Below are 19,528 nucleotides of genomic sequence, written 5' to 3'. Positions count from 1 at the left end.
ATTATCAAGGCCAAAGTTTCTATTATCTGCCGAAGCCGAAGGCTGAGGCGGATAACAGAAACTGAGGCCTTGATAATTATCGCTATCATGCGAAAACCGAATCCAATAATTGTTTTATTATGCACATTCCTGAGCTGCACTTGTAAAGACAAGAGCGCGTGCAAAATATACTTTTATAAGCTTACAACCTTTCGTCACTTCTGCATGCATAAAATTATTGTCTGTAGGTATGACGTCACTTCTACATATGTAAAATCTAATGTCTGTAGGTATGACGTAAGAGAAACAGCAAGCTGGTGACATCAATGTATATAATAACATTTACATCGATGTCATTATTGAATTGAAGCGCAGGGGCTCTGAAAGGGATCCTGAGGGATAGCTCTGAGAAAACCTTCCTTTGCTTTCTGTACTTTTTTTCTATTTGAAATTGTTACAATTTTCACAAATGTAGACAAATATATCTGTCGTGCCTTAATTATTAGGAACCGATTTTCATTTTAGATTATAGTATCGATAATAGGCATTTTAGTTTGCTAAAAGGCCCCCTCCCTAAAACAACCGCCCACAACCCCTCCCCCTCCCCCTCCCCTGCGACACTTTTGTTTCTAAGAGTTCGCAGATTCAGTCAGCGGTATCTCAAATAAGGATACTTCGCCAATTTCGCGGGAAATTTACATTCTCGTTGAAAGTGACCATTATTTCAGCACAAGAATACGAACGTCGGAATTTTGAGGGGGATTTTGATCCACCGATATTGAAGATTGCCCAGATATTGATATCAAAGTAAGTATTGTGTGAACTTAGAGTTGATGGAATACGGTCCTCGATAATCTATTCAAGCTGCATAATTTTTATCGCCAACGTATTGTCTGAACAGCTGACTGTTGATCGATCATGAAGTTGATTTGTACAATAATATTCTTATAAACAGCTGGGCTTCAGGAGTTGATAACTTAACTGGACAAGAACCATTAGAGACAAAGAAAGATGTCAATTTAGAAAGGAAAGCCATTGGTGACTTGCATTTCGATGGAAAGGTCGGTAAATCATGGGTACAAAAATTGCTGTAGATTGTAGCTTAAATCCCAGGCATAATTCCTTCCTCATTAAACAACATAACCGTGACTACTTGGTTCGAATACTCTGAAGCAGATATCCTCCTTGACCCCTTGTTGTCGTGCTTAACAACATTGTAAAAAGGGGAGAGGGCGAATTACTAGATATTTCGAGTGGAAAAAAACAGAATGTGTCCCAAGAACTATGTCTGGGATTTGTCTGGAATTTTAGCTTTGAACAATACCTGTTGCTTGAAGCTTCAATTTTTAAACTGGAAAAAGCAAGTTTAAGTTTTAAGGTCCCCGCACATGTGTGGATGTGTCACAGGGACATGTCGCAGCGTGAGTGTGTTGTTCACACTGATGGGACATGTAGCAGGGATGTGTAGTGGAGGACATGATGACGTCAAAAATTATCAGCATACACAACAGGGATGTTTTGCTGCGCCATGTCCCCACTGCATTATATTGTGTGTGTACATATTGTGATTTTGCTGCTCTTACATGTCCCCGCTACACGTCCCCTTAGTGTGAACAACACATGATTTTGTTGCTGCTACATGTCACATGTCCCTGCGACATATTCCCATGTGTGCAGAGACCTTTGGTTTAGAGCAGCGAGATAACTAACAAACATTACACTTCACTAGGGAAGAAATGGGGAGGATAAGTTAAATGAGTGGATGTTTTGTCAGATAAAATATAATATCGAAGAAATGGATTTTGTGAGTTGTCATTTTGGCCATAATTTATTTGTGGCATTCATTTATAAACCCTACCCTCTTGCCCATAGTTTTTACCGTTACATTCTCATTTGGAAACCATGTTTGAGGGGGAAAATATTGGGCAAATTTCCCATTTCTTTCTTCTGCCACTTTTATGCTGCCCCAAGGAGGGTTGTGTGTGACACAATTTCGTTTCAGGCATTGTTTGTTTTTGTGACAATTCTGTTAAAGTACCGACAAAGGCTGACCAAGTGATCTGAATTTGTTAAGTATACACAGTTCTGACTTCTGACAGGAGCTGTCCAGATTTGGGGCCAAAATTCTCAGCTAATCCCTGTATTTTTGAAATATGTGAAAACTCTCAATGAATCCTTGTGCTTTTAAGGCCAAATATATCGATCTGCAGACCTATTCACCAACAACAACAACAACAACCATTTTATTTTGCCAAATTAAATTCACCCCCTCTACTAAGCTCTACTTTTCACCCCTTCTACTTTTAAGGGGAGCAGGGATGGCGCAGTGAAAGAGCCTTTGCCTCCCACCAATGTGGCTCGGGTTCAATTCCCAGTTTTTGGTTCTTGTTCTTGCTTTAAGGGTTTTTCTCTGGGTTCTCCGGTTTGCCCCCTTCAAAAACCCATTTCAATCCACCTAACACTGATGTGATTTAGCCCACCTAACTTGCCCAAATTGTTGTTTGTGGACTGTCTTAATCTTTAGTGGCCTACTGTTTGGGGTCAGGCAATGTTGAATTGAGGATTAAGAAATTTGATCGAACAAAGAATTCAAATGTCAATTTTATTTGTTTATTGTTACTTGTTTTGACTTCATACATAATAATGTAAGGCAACAAGCCCTAAACATATCTTAGCAGAACAACGATGTCAAGCATTCTTCCTATGAACTGTTCAAAGTATGTAACACTAACGGTATATTATAAATGCATTCTAAGCCTTGTTTCAACAGTTTGCAGCATGCAGCATGCAATTCATCATTTAGCCCGTTTAATTCCCAGTGGTGTTAAAATCCCAACTTCTCTTTACTATTCTAATGAAAATTCAAGTAGGCACTAAGGTAAAAAAAAATAAAGACCTTGATCATCATTCAAAAGAATTTTAGACATGTTCTTTCCATACAAATTTTTCAGTAGCAGAACCAGAGGTATTAAAGGGGTTTGGATTGAGGAAAGGAAACTGGCTCTTTCTTGCTTCAGTAGGGAAAGGAGATAATTCTGGGCCCTTCAGCCCTTGTATTTTGTGAAAAGGAGAGGGCATGGGGTGGCCACATGATCTTCCAAGTCTATTTTTATTTTCTTGGGTGTTAAACCATGTTTTCTTGATTTATTGACCTTGGGTTGCTTGTTACTTGGCCTGGTTTTTTTTATTTACTTAATTTGGATTTGTTTATTTATTTATGTATTTATCTATTTTGAAGATGAGATGTGGCTCGCTGTTCTTGAGCGGCCATGTTTCTTTTTTGGTTTAACAGGATCTGGCCTTCCTTCTTCTTTCTTGCGATTAAAGTTCTTTTCCAAGACTGGAGCTGGCAAAGCAACCACCATGATGCCGCTCAGAGAACAAACTATTCCTGTTAGACGTCCAACAATACTAAATGGGGTCATGTCACCATATCTACAAAACAAATTAAAATAGTAACAACAGTTTGAAAAAAAAACATAAATAAGTGAAAGCGTAGTTTTTCAAAACACACTTAGGACCTTGAGGGCCAGGAAAAAAAAAAAAAAAAGAAAAAAAAATAATATTTAAATGTCACCGTAAATCAGTTTTTTCTAAATTGAAATCAACATTGTTTAATGCGGGTAGCACATAACAGTCTTGTGACTGACAATCCTCTTGCCCTCGGATTCCTGATCGTATTGGAATTTAGAAATGTTGGTTTTTGTGGAGGGTGGGAAACTGTAGAACACGGAAAAAAACCCTCAGAGCAAGGACAAGAAGACAGTTTGTACAGGGGCTAACAACGCCAGGTCCACACTTTGAACCTTGGCCACATTGGTGGGAAATGACACTCTCACTACTGCACTATCCCTGCTCCCTCTTACCTCCTAGAATATATTTGTCAATATATTCTACAGTTATATTATTCTTATTTTTGTCTCAATCTCTTCTCCTTGACGTATGGCTCAGCTTACTGGTTTTTACTACTTATCACCTACCTACCCTCCTACCCACCTATCTTTCTATCTACCCACCCACCCTATATTGAAAATTGTGCTGCCACTCACCCGAGCGTTGTCATGGTAACAATAGTATACCAAAACGTCGCAGGGATACTGGTGAAAGTCGTGTCTTCATCTCCCATCTCAGCATAATAAATAATAGTTGAAAACAGTATAACAAGTGTTATCAGCACAACAAATACAAAGCTGAGTTCAGAGAGGCTGGCCAACAGGGACGAGCCTGCCTCTCGCACCTTCGTGTTATGCCGAGACATTTTAACGATGCGAAAGATTCTGAAAACACGAAGAACTGTGAACGGTCCGCCTGCAGCGTCAGGAAAAACCAGCGCAACGTAGAACGGAATAATCGCTACAACGTCAATAACGCTTAAGAATTGTTTCATAAATTGGAGTCTGGCAGGCGCGGCGTACAGTCTTGCTACGTACTCCACAGTAAATACTACAACACACAGGGACTCCACTATGTAGAACTGTCCTTTGTATTTATCGCCACACGTTATTTGACCACATGCTAAGGTCTCGGCAGTGGATGCCACCACACTTATCAATATGAGAATAGCTGAAGTATAATGTATTAACAGCGCAAAGAAATTCTGCCCTGGATCCTCAAACCACTGCCACATTTTTTCCCTGAGTGTAGTAGGAATGAACTCTTCTTCTATTGATTTCGCATGACGCTTTTGATAGTCCTCGAATTCTTCGTGTTTTTCTTGGAAAATTTCATAGCAGCAATCACCGAAGTGGTTTTTGACGATACCAAAGAAGTCGAGCTCTCCAGCGAAGCAGCAAGCGCATTCGTCCTCAGGGTAGTGAAGTGTTCCTTTGCGATAGAACTGAATGATGTACGTGAACAGATCAGGATCACGATCAAAGAAATATTCATTCTTGTTCTTGTCAAAAAATACGTCTCGCCTGGTACTTCCTAGGAGGGTATCTGTAAAGAAACAAGTCAGATTTTAAAGTTAAAGTCTCATACGCACCTATCTCTTTTCTCACTAGCCTGTTTTTTTTTTTCTCGAAAACCAACAGAAACAACAATCCTAAACTCGCAAGAGTTTTTAGTCTCCTTTGCAGCCTTTTTCGGGATCTAAAACATCCCCCAAAAAGGCCCCACCCAAGCCACGTTGTTGGGTGGAGCGGCGTAGGGGTAAACCTCGACACGCCTTATTGAGGTTGGACACGCGGTCCACTTACTGACCCACAAAATCTATTTCTTCGATATTACAGAGTTTCTCTGACAAAACGTCTTTACAGTTTTGTTCAAAGAAATCTGTGATTACATTTCTTCCATTTCATGAGTTCGAGTTAGAATTTCGAGTTAAGTTCGATTTCGAGTTACAATTTCGAGTTCGAGTTAAAATATCGAGTTCGAGTTGCTTGCGGTTAGCTCCACTCTGGTTTGCTTGCGGTTAGTGTCACTCCTATTTGCTTGCGGTTAGCTTTCATTTGGTGATAAGGGTGACACTATGCGTGACCAACTGGGAAAATGTAACCCCATAATTCGAACTCGAAATGTCTAACTCGAACTCATAAATTCGATACACCCCATTTTGCATTGCTTAGTTATCGTTCAGTTGCTCTTAATTGAATTTATTAGAGTAATTATTATTTATTATTATAGTGTGGGTTTTATTCCTAAGAAGCTGGCAGAGTTTTTCTTGCCGCTTTTTGCGGAGAAGCTGTAGTTTTAATTCGTAATAGGCCCCTCCCTCAAAGACAAGTTGACTCCCCAACGTAGCACGTTGAAAAGCCAGATAATACTGTGTTTATTTAACGGTAACCAATCAACCACACTTCAATAAATAATTCACGTTTCTGGTTAATTTGTAAAACGAATGCTTTTATGTTTATAACGTTCACTGCCCAGCGTGAATAAATTACAGTTTCATGGTTCCCAGTATGAAAAATGCAGAATATGACACGTAAATGTACCGTGCCTTTTTAAATTCTCGTTTTTCACATATTCGATATCAGGTTATTGCAACTTAAAAGTCCTGGTAGCGAAACAAAATAAAAATGCTACCGTACAAACATATTTTTCCTGCCAAATGCAAAGTCATTTTGATAAAATCCTGCATGTCATTTTTTATCACTGTAATGAAAGGCAAGCATGTATGTCATTTACTAGATCTACATCTGGAAGTTTCTTTGTTATTTAACTGGAGGGTTCAGAGCCACCTTAAAAATATCGTGCATTATATTATGGCTACTGATATCAGCTCGGTAACAATCTGAGCGATAGACTCTTGGTATTAAAAAATGATACTGAACTGATCAAATCACTTTTTAACAGGTAGGCATTACATGTATTTCAGTGCGGTATTTATTTTATTTTTTCATTTATTCTTGTGAATAACAATTGGTGATTAGTAATTCAGTGTTAAATCCTCTTGTAATACATATGCAAATTCTAACCGAAGCGGTGTTTACTCACGACGTCTGTTTTGGCGTCCGATTTAATGCAAATCCTTTTGGTTTTCCCAAATATCTACTGTGAAATGACGCCAATATTTATCACTTGCTATAGTGCTTTTAATAAATTACAACTTGCATTTTTTTTACTTGGTGTAAGTCTCGTGTGATCCAGGTAAAGTCAAAGACATTTAAAGCACTCTAAACAGACACTAAATATGTACCTGTAACAAGAATTGTTTTAAGGACAATGTCATCCTTTGAATAATTGAACTTGACCGCAAAAGAAACGTTAAAAAAGAACAACCCATTTCATAATAATCGTGCCTGAACCGGCCCCGGGCAATTTTTTATCTTATTCCAAGCATTAATTAAAAGTGCCATATATTGTTCCTGCACATCTGACTTTTTAAAACCTAGCTGTTTATTTCTTATAATATTTTTTTGCCAAAAGCAAACGAAGAAACATAATATGAATGTTTACCATCAATTTCTTCCTTAAGGCAAGCACAACCAACAGACTGTTATTTTTTTGATAATTTTGCCACGAAACAAATCCATTTGTTTTATGTTAATGTTCCATGTTTTATTTTCCATCGACCGTTTAAAACTTTCATGTAAAAGAGTAATATAACATGCATTTTTCTACCACTAAATATGATTTCTTCCCCGATTTAATTTTCCTTTTTTTTTTTTTTGCTTATGTTATTGTGACGAATTTCGTAAGGCGTTTAGGCGATATTTAGAAAATCCTCCCGGAGCCGACATAAATAAGTGAAATTATATATGCGCTGAAAAGATAAAGAATTATTTTCCAATATTATACAATGAAAAGGTAAGCCTTAGGTTAATTTTTATGAGGCGAAAATGCTCCCAAGCTTGATCTAGACAGTTGATATATAAAGAACGGTTATAAAATTGAATTTTTAACTTTAGGAAGAAAAATAATTATTTCAGTAAAGCGTTGCATCTAGTTTAAATTTACCTGGATGCCGCTCGAAGATAGAACTGTCCGCTTGAAAGCGCCGACCGCTAACATTGATAGTGATGAAGTCAGCTTTAAAATTCTTCTTGAAAGTCACTCGTGGTCGAATACATGGCCGAAGGTTCGTCTGTGAGGGCAAGACCGGTAGAAGTTTCTCTTCTTCCCCTTTAATCCCGTTCACAGCCATGGTAATCACCTGCAATATCACATACACAACAGTTTACAGCAAATAATTCTCGACTAATTCGTTTCCATTGGTGTCAATAAGCACCGAGCATTTGGCGGCCGTAAAAGTCTTATCACAGATGGAGAATTGTTTTTACCTCGACTACAAAACTGCTTAGCTGGTGATGTCGAGTTTTCTTTGTTTGCAAACTATTGCATTCTGCTTGAGGTCTAAGTTGAGTTTAATTCCAACAAGACTTGTGGTCTGTGAAAAATATATTAGCTAGTATCCCGCAAAGCTGATTATAAATTCAAAATAGTGCCGTTAATTTATGAATTGCACCTGCTAGGCTTTCTATGGCTGATGTATCGTTAAAACTTCAAAAAAGTCTTGTTATTTGTTCGCTGATGGCAGTTTTGTGAGAGAACGGTAAATTATTTCCTGTGTTATGTCTTTATTATTGAAAATGACAGAAAACATACGGTTTAATAAAATAAGTTGCACAGCATTGGTCTTGAAGCCTTGTAAATGTTTCCATTTCTTTGTGTTTTTTTTTAGTTTCCTCCTTACGTTCCAAATGTATATATTAAAGGTCACCTGCAGTTGTAGTCTTTTGTTAGTAAAATTGACGAAGAGGACGTTCTTTTGTCATTTAGGAACAACTTCCACTTGTAATTTGCAGAACTGCTTATATGTATAGCGACTGCAGTGGTATTGTTATTTAAAAATTGATGAGTTTTTCGATTTTTTTTTTTTTTAAAAATTAACACCGCGCTGCTGCGGGTAATGTTCATCTTTTTTCTTATTTTTTCGGTTGGAAAAGCAATATAAAACGTCATGTAGTTTTTCTTTAAGTTATATTTCTATCATAAATGCTAATTGTTACCAAATAAAAGAAAATCGTCATCTTAATCAACCATCATCAAGTTCTCAGAACAAACTTTTACTAAATCGCTATGAATGTTAGACATGTTAGTATGGAGAATTCGAAAATAGCCCTCCCCCTCCCCTCCCCCCCCCTTATATAAGCTCAGCTGCTCCCGAAAAAAAGGCCGCCTGAAAGGGGCATCGGCGAGCAAATACAAGTCCAGAGGGGTCCCCAGAGGGTCTTTTAGGAATTTTGTGTTGTTCTAAACTGAAGTTGAGCATGTCACAAGTTGAGTTCCACTGTGTCTTGAAAGGAGAGTTTACTGGAGAGGGGGCTTCATGTTTGATGTTAGCTATTTCTACAGCCAGGGCGCACCATTACTTCAAAGCAATTTAGCTGGTTTTACATTGGTTGTACATTTACAGGCTTCTCAAGCGACATAGATTAAATCAGTAACTTTTTTATCTAGGAAACTTCCTTACTTTGCGTGGAGATATAAAGATATTTTTATGTAATTACTTTTTTAGGCAAGGGGCCCTGCTGGTTTTCGTCTTTATTCGTGTTTTTTTTTTCTCCAACAAAGCTTACCACGGCGCATTCGAAAAATTAGAAAAATAGGGCCGATTATTTAAATGAAAGTCGTGTTCTAAACTTAGCTTGCGATTCCAATTATTTAAACAACGTTTATCGCCGCATCTAGACGAAGTTTAACCGAGAACTGTTTTGGCAACTTGGTTCCCACAAATATTTTTATAGGAAGCTTAAAGTGAACTCGCTTGCGCGTTTTTTTAAAAAAAACGCTTTTCCCCAGATTTGTTTTAAAATGTTCTCCTTGCTCTTTTTGAGACTTCTAAGTTACAATGACTCTTCCTCCTAGCTTAAAAACAAAACGCTTTTGTGTTGTAAACATTTCGGGAATAGCAAAAGAAAAAGAATAACGAGTTGGGTTGAGTATAGAGAAGCTGTTCATTCTGCTTTGTCGTGTCTCCTTACTGTAAGCTTGTTCATAATTGAAAAATAGCGCATGTTATTATGCAAACATCAGGCGAACTACGGCACATGAACATATTACTCAAGGTTTTCATCAAAAGAGTCACACGCTAGGGGTTCACATTAATTGAATTGGAGTTTGGCTCTGGTGGAGAGGGTTAAGCTTTATCTAGTTTTTCACAGCTGTTTTGAATTTTCAAGCTGTTTGAGCTAATACAACTTTGAGATTGCTCTGCGTTCACACTAACTTGCAGTACTGAATAGTGAAGCATATCTTGAAACCATAAATTTCCTTAGTGCGATCAACTAAACAACTAGCTAACCTCTGCCGGTTTACAAAATGAATAGACACTTGACGAACAAGCAAATCCTTAAAACTAACATAAAAAGAGATGTGTGGCTATAAGTATGGGGAAATGATATGGGGAATTTCAGACGTTTCGGGCAATAGCCCTTCTTCGGTGGTAAATGACGTTGCCAAGGAAAATGCGACAAAACTAGCATTTAAAAAGTCTTAAAATCTTACCTCGGCCTTCTTATGGTTCGGCCCGATAGGGTTTATTTACCTTTTTTGAGGTCTCGAGACTACTTTAATGCCATTTAGCTAATTTAGATTTAAGTACAAAAGTGTCACATTTTGTTAAATTTCATTACGCAAGTCAATATGAAAGAGGAGTTGATAGCTTTACGTATTGTACTATGTTTATAATTTTCGTATCCGCGTATATTTGTCCGATAGAATGAGAGAAACAAAAATACGTGAAAATAAGTGAAAATACAAACTGACCATGTTTTGCATATAGTCGTCTCTTGATTGTTTCTGTCTTTTATCGGTGGTATGTTTAAATGCGTTTCTAAATTTTACGTGAATATGCTTTAGAAACAGCTGGAAAATATGACAAAAACAGAACGATGATATTTTTAATTTAAAGAAAATTGACGATACGATGAAATTAACGATAAAAAAAACCTCAAATTGTCTTAAAAAATGTTCTAAATGGAGTGTTTGTTTACCAAAACATATTTGAAACAATGTGTTATTCTCGGGAAATTGGACCAACAATGATTACCAGCGACTTCAAGACAAGACCTGACATCGACCTTTAAGTTTTGATTGTAGCGCTTCGGTATCAAATCTGAACATTTTTCCAACCAAAAAGGCTAACATTGTAAAGTAACTTGTGTTTTTTCTTTGCAGTTGAACTAACATGCTGAGGGACCATTGAGTGTTAACTTTTAAAAAACTGACGTGATAAAAGTGATTAAACTAATAAAGAAATTTATTAGGCTATTTGCCATATTAGTATAATAAATACCAACAAATGATATACTAACAAGCTAAATTAAGTCCTCTTTTTGGCGAATTAAAAGGCGTTAACAGAAAATAAACTAAAACGAGATTAATAAGACTGTTGGGCGCCTCAGATGTTAACTTGTGACGACATTGTTCAAGGGAACTTCGCGGATAACAAGCAATGAAAAAAGTATGTTTCGTCGCATTCAGCATTCAACATTCTATATTTTTCCGTTAACCATAGCTGTTTAAAAGTCAAATAAACCCAGGTTTATTATTTGAATTAGTTGAAAGATTCCTCAAAAGATATTTGTTCAAATGCTAAGGCATATTGTAGCTGGCCCAATAGAATTCTTCGAGTTCATTGCCATCTGGAGACCAGAAGTGTTTTTTTTCGCAAAATATGTCATTTAGCTTTATTTGCCTTGATGCTGCCTCTTAATAAACCTCATTCATTCCATTTAGTGATATATACTCACGACCAATTGCAAATGACGAGCGTACTAGGTGACGGTTATTTCCTTAATTGTTTTGATCATGCTATTTCTATGATGTATAATACCCATACTTTTGATTTCGCGAAAATAACAGAGCAATATTTAAAGAAGTTTTGTGATCTTAAGAAAGAATGGGCTCCAAGGACATTAATTTTCGCAAAAGTCTTGTCATCATAAAACCACCATTCAAAAAAATTGCTATACTCAACATTAAATCTTTCAATCGAGAAAGTATATTTAGAACAAAAACAAATACCATAACAGCTTCACTTGATATGAACCGATAAGCATATCCATCGTGCATCAAGCCAAAGAAAACAGTGACTCGGCGGCAGAATGTGTCTCAGTAAAGTTGTTCGTAAAAATGGAGTTTTAAATCTATGGTTTGTAACATTCGTGCCCCATTTTTCTCGATTTGAGTCTCACTCGCGTAAATAAATGACAAAAACTTATATGGGTGGTAGGACCCTCATCTCTCAGTCCCGCCGTTGATTTTATGTCACAAAATTAAAACTCTCCCTCAATAGTTTTACTATTTTTTGCATGCACGAGACCACTTGGAAGAAGAAACGTTTCCCACGAACAACTCTTAATGTGATGAGCTAATCATTTCGTTCTCGGGTGATACAATACGCGTTACACGTTCATCCCGTAACTCACGCGGGAAATTTGTCACGCTCGCGGTCGACACGAACACATTTTATTGGTCATTCGAATTGGAACTGTTTGAGATTTTGTTTATTATTCAGAAGCTTTACCAACGTGTTATTTTACTCAGAAAAAAAAAACATTTTCCGTGCGTGATGTTGGTAGATAAATTTAAAAAAGGATATTTTTGAGCTCAGCAGACTTGCGACTCCCAGCAAATCGAGGGAACTATTTCCCAGAGAAATTAAGCGCTTTGTCTATGTTTTTAGTCGCCTTCAAGCTGAGGAAGACAACTGAACTAGAGAGATAAACAATAAATTATTTACAATATAAAGAAAAATCAGATGATAGCTAACACAGATCGCCCTGTTGTAGTTTTTGGAAAAGTAGTATACTTTATATTTAGTTTGAAACTGTAGGTTTTATAGGTTGAGAGCCAAACTTTGATCTGCTTGTATCGGAAAGGAGGTTATGCAAGATTACGTTATACACCGAAAGCGGTGCAATACACAAGCGATTGCGATCTAATGCTTTAAATTTGTTTCTTTTCCTTGTGTTAATAGGGTTGTCATACTTACATTACAGTTCTGTCCTTGAATGTTCTTGGCTGACTTGCTTTGAGCGCTTCGCTACATTCCTGTAGTTTAAACATAAAAGCTAAATTAAGACATTTGCCAAAAATATATACCACGCAACGATTTTTTAACGTGCTTAAATCTTATCGCCTCTGAAAGTTAGCAAGAATACTTAGGACCATATACATTACCTTTAAATCGAGAAAAACTCGAAATACAGCCCCTCGCTGGCGCATTAAAAATTACAAGACAAATGTGACAAGTCTTCAGTGACGCGTATTTTCTTGATTGAAATTCTCAAAAATTAAGATAAGTGCTTATTACCTTTAAATATTTTATGCTCGCTTCAACCTTTTATCTCAACCTGTAGTTATTTTATTATGAACTAAACAATTTTCATATTATTTTGTTATTTTGAGGACCCATGTGTCTCTCATTAGATTTTCAGTGGAGGATTCTAGTAAGTTAATTTGTCGAGTAAGAGTACAATATATGTAAATTATGTTCAACACCTTTATGAATTGTCAGCAGGAATTACTAGAGTTTGGTTTTATAATTTGAAGAATATTTGCAGGCCCCTTGGCGTGCAGTCAATTGCGGCATAATTTATCTGATAGTTTACGGCGCAGTCTTGTGTTTTTAGCACGCTTTCTTGAATCTTCGCAAAAAAATACCATCAGCTCTAACTAGCAGCATAAATTGTCTAAATTTACTACGAAGGCCGGTTTTTCAGTACTATATTCATACGATATACAAGAACAAAACCAAGCTCAGACAAAATATTCAGTCCTTTCTACGTTGAAAACCGCGACAAGCGTCGATTTTTAATTTAACATGGTATACTGTCTATAGATTGCTGGTCTGGTGGAAATTAAAGAAGGCTCAGAACGCCTTTTTCTTTATTCAGTATTTTATTCACGATTGAAAAAACTCGAAAAAAAGAATATAAATTATCGATATGGACCTAGTGGTATTTTGTCATGGTTTCAGTGGTTTCATGATCCGATCAATTCCGAGTTCATACGAGAAGGTGGGCCCAGGGGGTCCTGAAAAAAATTGTTTTCAAGAAATATTTTTGAAAATGGTGTTGTGTCTATGGCTCGTCTATGGCCGGGTTTCGTGTGCCACGCTGACCGCTTTTCATGGCAGACGCACCGAGCAAGGAAACCCAATTAATATTCTTTTTGAATGACAACCCATCCAGAAAGTCAGCGAACATTTCAGTCCGACTTTCTGTCTCCGCAACTATTGATTACGTAACCAAAAAAATTGCGTCCAAAAATACCTTTGCTAAAATTTCTCAACATTTCTAGCTTTTGATTCTTGTGTTTTCGCCAGAAAAATCTTCAAACAAAAGCTAAAATTCGCTCCAAAATATGCCACGTGATCTGATTTCCCAAGATGCAAAGAGAGGAAAACGCCCTAAGCACGCTTTTACAAATTTCTATTTTTCAGTCGCTGGTTCAACTGTAAGTTCTTTTTCTAGCTGTAAATCTTTCTTTAAATCGACACTATGGGTGACATAGATATTGGAAAGCGAATTTTTGTCAAGGGATTTTCCCCGGAAACAACTGAAAATGAGCTGAGAGCTTATTTCGAAAGATTTGGCACTGTCAAGGAGAGCAAAGTCGTGCGAGACCGCAACGGGTTCAGCAAAGGATATGCTTTCATCACATTCGAATCACAAGAAGTAGCCGACAAAGTTCGCGACCAAGAAAACCTTGAATTTGATGGAAAAAGTTTGAACATTGGTAAAGCGATCCGTAGAAAGAGCAAGCGCAATTTTGGAAAGTACTACTATCACCGACAAGACGCCAATGAAAGCTCAGGCCATGGCGGCTACTATGCATTTTCGACATCGGATGGAAGCATGTACTACGCTATGAATCAACAGCCACAATTCGTTTTGGTGCCAACATATTCTCCACAGATGCACTACCAATCCCAAAATCCATATCCTCAGCCTTCCCATTCAGCTTCTCAGCCGATCTACACAACGACAGCCGTAGTGGGGAATTCTTATCTGCAGCCTTCGCCATATTCCTTTCCACACGGACATTCGTGGAACGAAGTTGCAGCGGTTCCAGTGAATGCCGCCGTTGTGCCAAAAGTCCATCACCAGTTTGCTGCAGAAAGTCCCACAGAAATTGCAGTTGCTAGCACTCATGGCCAGCCAGCTCAAATTGTTAGTTTGGCGATTCCTGCTGAAGGAAATTACGTGTCGGATGTCGGAGCTGTTTCTGGAGTTGGAGAGGTGAGCTTGTTGTTGCACTCGCGCGCGAGGCAGCGAACTTCGCGATCGCTCAGTTGAATTCTTTCTCAAACCTTCAGATCGTATTGAGGCAGTTTTAGTTTTTTTGAGCTACTAAAAAAAGCCTTGATTAGGCTTGGAGTTAAGATTTTATAGTCCATTTTAGTAATGATGAAATTTTGTTGTTTTGTAGCTGGTGTTTGAGAGTCCAAAAGGAAAAGCAGAAAAGAAAGTCCAGGCCATAAAGTTCTTAAAGAAGCATGAACCGTCAAGTCCAGCAGGAATGTCAGTCCCTCCAACTGCTACCATTCATGTCATTAACGGACAAGTCCCATCAACTCAGTAAAATTCCCTTCAAGTAACTAGATCAGTATAAAATGTGATTATTTATGATTATTATAAACCTACCTTTCTTTTTACTTTGTAATGAGGCCCTTCCTGGCAGATGAAGGCAATATGTAATAACTACTAAATAATAATAGTAATAATTTATTAACTTATTAATTAACTTATTCTCGTCACCTGATTTCTTAAGAACCTGTATGCACAATTTACTATGCAGTGCTGATATTGAAAAGGAGAAATTAGTTTTTGATCACTTCTGATCTAGAGAACCTGGAGATTAGAGATGCTAAACTCATACAAGATCTGTAGCTGTAGGTAGTTTTTTACATATGTGATTTTATCCGTACCTTACATGATTTAGTGCTCACTTGGGGTTCCTCGTCATTAGTTCCCATGCAATCATACATAAACATACAACATGATTATACATAGTGATTTATTTTGCCCTTTCAGGATTTTAAATAATGATCCTTTCATTTTTTTGTGGCTTCAAAGCAGCTGTAGTGCAATAATGCTTACTGCTTGTGCTTAATTTTTGTAAAGCACAAGTACATATTTTTCAGACAAGAGATTCCAAAATACGTAAATCAAGCTCTGGAAGATATCAGTTTTAATCCAGGATGTTGCTTCCAAGCTCAAAACTCAGATTCTACCAAATGTAAAAGAAATTATTTCCATGAGTTTTATACTCAACCGGCAATACTACCTACTTTAACTTGAAAGGTTTTCCTTAATCTTAAATATTTGAATTTTGTTTTTTACATAACTGTGCTGCAGCTCTCGATAAGCTATTTTTTAAAAAATTCACAATTATCTAAAGATGCTATGCGTTTTCTAGCCTTTAAATATTTCCAAACCTCTATTTTCAACAAGTAATTTTTAGAACCAACATGTCTAACAATAATGTCTATGACATGGGAAGTATAGTTTGGGATAGGGTATGTCTCAATTTTATGAGATAAATCTTCAGGTTAAGTAGAAGAAATAACTAATAAATGCCTGTCTGTAATGGAACAGCAGAAATCTTTTAAGATTTTAAGATGTCCACAAGAAAACCACATCTCAGTTAGACAGACTGTCATTTGTACTATTTATTTAGCATTGCAGAATCCTGTACTATCTATTTTTGTACACAAAAAGTGTTTTTACTGAGCTTGCTGAGCTAAGCTATTAAGTGTGTGTAATTTTTAAACATTTTTTTATTAATATATCTAATCCTGCATGATATCTGTGAAGTACTTACAAAGGTATTGTCTAATAAACTAATTAATGTGTACCCCTTGTTTTAGTCTCTTACTTTAAAAGTCGGTGTAGATGGGAAAAAAGGGGGGTTTGGGGGGGGGGAAGGTTTTTTGCGGGTAAAAATTTGGGGCTTTTTATTAGGGGGAAAAAAACCCTTTTTTCTTTTTAACCACCAAAAAAACCTAGACCCATTTAAAAACTTTTGAGGGAGGGGGAGTGGGGGTTTAATAGAGAGGGGTCCAAAATCAAACTTCAGCTTGGGTACATATGAAGGAAATGGTCTGTCGCTGTTTATTACACAACTCTGCTAAATAAAACTAGGTTTGCTTGATGAATAACTAAAAAAAATGAAGTTAACGTAAATTGACAGTTTCATTTACTGCCCCCCCCCCCCAAAAAAAAAACAAGTTACTGTCCAACCCCCCAACCCCACCCCCCCCCCCCCCCAAAAAAAAGGAAACAAACCAAGCTCCGTCTCTGTCTGTTCAATGAGCATTCTATGGGCGCTGTAAGTTTCAAACCTTTTATAAACCAGCAAAGTTTCTGCTCACTCAGTAGAACAACAAAAAAGTAGGTAACTTTCCGTTTTCTGGACTAAAAGAACTACTAAACAACCGTCCCTCTCCTCTCCCCTGTCATCAATTTTATTCAGCGTGACAAGAAAAGGGCGCGAAAAAAGCAGCGCGCGCTGCACGCCCGCCGCCAAGGCACTGACCACTAAACAAAACAAATGCACAACTTATTTCAATCGAGAGCTACAAAATTTATTACGTTAAAGTTTATATAAGCTTAAATATGTGTCAGCACTTGATAAAGTTGGGATACATTTGAGGATGAAGTGCTAATCAGTGAGCATTTTATGTAACACTTTCTTTGAGCTGGATAGTTTCTAAGCAAGTAAGTTTACTGCCTAAGCTCAGCGTAACCTATGAACCAGAAGCAGATCTTGAATTGATTTTGGACGCTAAAGATTTCTTTTTTACGTTCTACGTTGTTAGCCAGTAGAATTTTAACTGTTGTTATTTGGAAATTTCCATTACAGGCTGCAATATAAACTGGAGAAAGTTTGAAGAAGAATTTATGTCCATGCATTTGCTTGCGAGGACCACGTGGATGCATCCAAAGCCATTTTATATTTCTCGTCTCAATGGTTTACACAGAGAGTTGAAGGATCAACGAAATATACAGGTTAATTACTTTTTAAAGTACAAACTGATAAGCACGTTTGGTGCTCAAACAGTGGTATACGCTAACTTTATCTTATATCTCAATAGAGTCTCCAAGGTATAAATTATTGTTCGCACACATTTTCGAGGTGGAACCATTCGTATAAAAACGCGGGGGGGGAGGGGGGAGTTGGTGGCACGGAGGGGGTGCTAGATATGATGTTTCTCTTAAAAGACAGACAGCTGCCGTTGAGCTTTATAAAGTTACAATAGTTTTCCCTGTCCGGTATAATTGTATATATTATTGTTAATATAGCTTACTTTATCCTGTTTCCATTGCTAATTCGTTATTATCATCCTTAACAACAATACAGTAAAACAAACGACTATAAACCAGCTTAACAGCAACAAAAAGGATGACTTCTAAAGGTGACAAATTTGGCAGTTTTATCTCAAACAATAAATCCGCTTCAAAAAAATGATTTATTAGCAATTTGGAAGAACAATAATAGGGCAGATCGTTTATTCTTTCTATTTATAAAAAAAATGAATTTTCTTAGCAGAAAACTCATTTAAAAAAATTTAATTTGTGTTTGTGAATTTCTCTCCGAGTATATATTTCACGGCATATTTTTCCTATTCATCCACCGTGCAAACAAAAGCACGTGTGCTTGTTTTACAAATAAAGTTCAAGTTCAAATTCAAGATTTTGAGTGTCATATGCCTTTTTCATAGAGAATTCAAATTTCACCATTTTATCATTAGTCACGAACCTCGTGTGGCATAATTATGGACTTTCTCGTGGTGTTAAATATAGTCTGTTTCCATAACAGCACGGATGTGGGCAAGTAGGGGGAATTATCCTTATTATCACAAAATATTCACCTGGAAAAATAAGTCTTCAATTCGGTTTTAATTTTCTCTAATGTGGACTTCACGCGATAAGCCCATTAAGAAGCCAGTTAAAAACCGCACGCTTTGCGTGTGTTAATTCCTCACTCCCACGCTTGACGTCACTGTGACGTCATAGATGGAACCAGGCGGCGCGAAAACCTACATTTTTAACCAGAAAGAGAATTTCCCCAGCCGGTATAGCCAACATTCGAAACGCTCTTTGGAAAAATGCCATAGCATTGAATCATCAAGTGCCAGTATTTTTTTTATGTATAGTGATAAACCGCCTGAATGGTGACTAAACGTTGTTACATTCGTTAACTTGTTAATGAGCTATTCTTTCTCGGGATCTTCTTGAGCACGTTCGTAACCGCAGATTATTTTAAAAACCTTCAATTTTAAATTCTTGTTATACCAAATTGACCCACATTTGAAATTAAAAATGTCCTTAATTTCTTCTTTCAGCATTCAATAGTAATAGTTTCGGGATATAAGTCGCGATTTTCTGAGTAGTAAACTGCAGTTTGTTTGACTCAGGCAGGAACCGTGCTAGACTACTTTAAAATAAGCAACTTATATCAAACTGTAACTTATCGTTCCTCGTTTTTTTCGAAAATTAAAGGCATGTTGCATAGCATTTTTCTATTGCCTGAAAATTCAGCGGTAAAACCAAAACACTTTACATGAGCAAGAAACTTTACCAAGTGAAACCGCTTTCGACGCATAACGATCTTAACATCCTTGTTTAGTGACCAGTTTGATAGATTTTATGCGGAGGATCAAAATATTCCTGACTTATCATTAAAACATCTACCATCCGGTGAATGCTTCAGCAAAAGCCAAACTCCTACTGGCCCATTTGAATATTCTTTTAAGAGTGCATATTTTGACTGTCCACCTGCTGGGAGGTGTTTGCATGAGGTTAAAGGGACTTGTTACGGCTAAGTTAATTTTATGTTATTAAATTTTGTCTAAAAATTCGCTATGAAACTAAATGTTTGCAAAGAGATTAATTCCGGCTACGATTCTAAATGACAAAACCATAGCTTCGTTGCAGCCAAATCTGTCTCCCGGGCGTTATAATTTAACGTTGAAAACTGTTCCGCCGGACCATATTTCAAAAACTGTTATCGCAATCCCTTTCAATCTTCGACAATTTTGGCCATCCGTACCTTCTTTTGCATTTGTTGTTTTTTTTGAAATATCCCTTCA

At 37.1% G+C, this 19,528-nt stretch overlaps 2 protein-coding genes and 1 long non-coding RNA gene across 6 annotated transcripts; 2 read left to right on the top strand and 1 right to left on the bottom strand.

Moving 5' to 3' along the window:
* Positions 1-646: 646 nt before the first annotated feature.
* LOC144627948 (uncharacterized) lies at positions 647-17,380 on the top strand. The gene is made up of 3 exons (XR_013566181.1): positions 647-786; positions 935-1,040; positions 17,299-17,380. It is a non-coding gene; the product is annotated as an uncharacterized LOC144627948 (long non-coding RNA).
* Positions 2,576-15,696, bottom strand: LOC144667389 (A-type voltage-gated potassium channel KCND3-like). 4 transcript variants are annotated; one of them, XM_078528782.1, is made up of 5 exons: positions 15,078-15,696; positions 12,422-12,480; positions 7,381-7,576; positions 4,029-4,917; positions 2,576-3,414 (listed from the first exon to the last, which is right to left on the bottom strand). In XM_078528782.1, the coding sequence occupies exons 3-5, from the start codon at positions 7,565-7,567 to the stop codon at positions 3,207-3,209; spliced, it is 1,284 nt and encodes a 427-aa protein (XP_078384908.1). In that variant the 5' UTR covers positions 7,568-7,576; positions 12,422-12,480; positions 15,078-15,696; the 3' UTR covers positions 2,576-3,206. The 4 variants fall into 4 exon arrangements, with proteins under 4 accessions (XP_078384908.1, XP_078384910.1, XP_078384911.1 ...); XM_078528784.1 differs by lacking the exon at positions 15,078-15,696 and adding an exon at positions 12,610-13,212; XM_078528785.1 differs by lacking the exon at positions 12,422-12,480.
* On the top strand, positions 13,830-15,084 carry LOC144667391 (uncharacterized). Its single transcript, XM_078528786.1, has 2 exons — positions 13,830-14,672; positions 14,863-15,084. The coding sequence occupies exons 1-2, from the start codon at positions 13,932-13,934 to the stop codon at positions 15,013-15,015; spliced, it is 894 nt and encodes a 297-aa protein (XP_078384912.1). The 5' UTR covers positions 13,830-13,931; the 3' UTR covers positions 15,016-15,084.
* Positions 17,381-19,528: the final 2,148 nt, after the last annotated feature.

Source organism: Oculina patagonica, chromosome 10 (assembly GCF_052425735.1).
Source record: "Oculina patagonica isolate OP01 chromosome 10, crgOcupat, whole genome shotgun sequence".
Taxonomy (NCBI): Eukaryota; Metazoa; Cnidaria; class Anthozoa; order Scleractinia; family Oculinidae; genus Oculina; species Oculina patagonica.
This window is presented reverse-complemented; position numbering and strand designations above follow the sequence as displayed.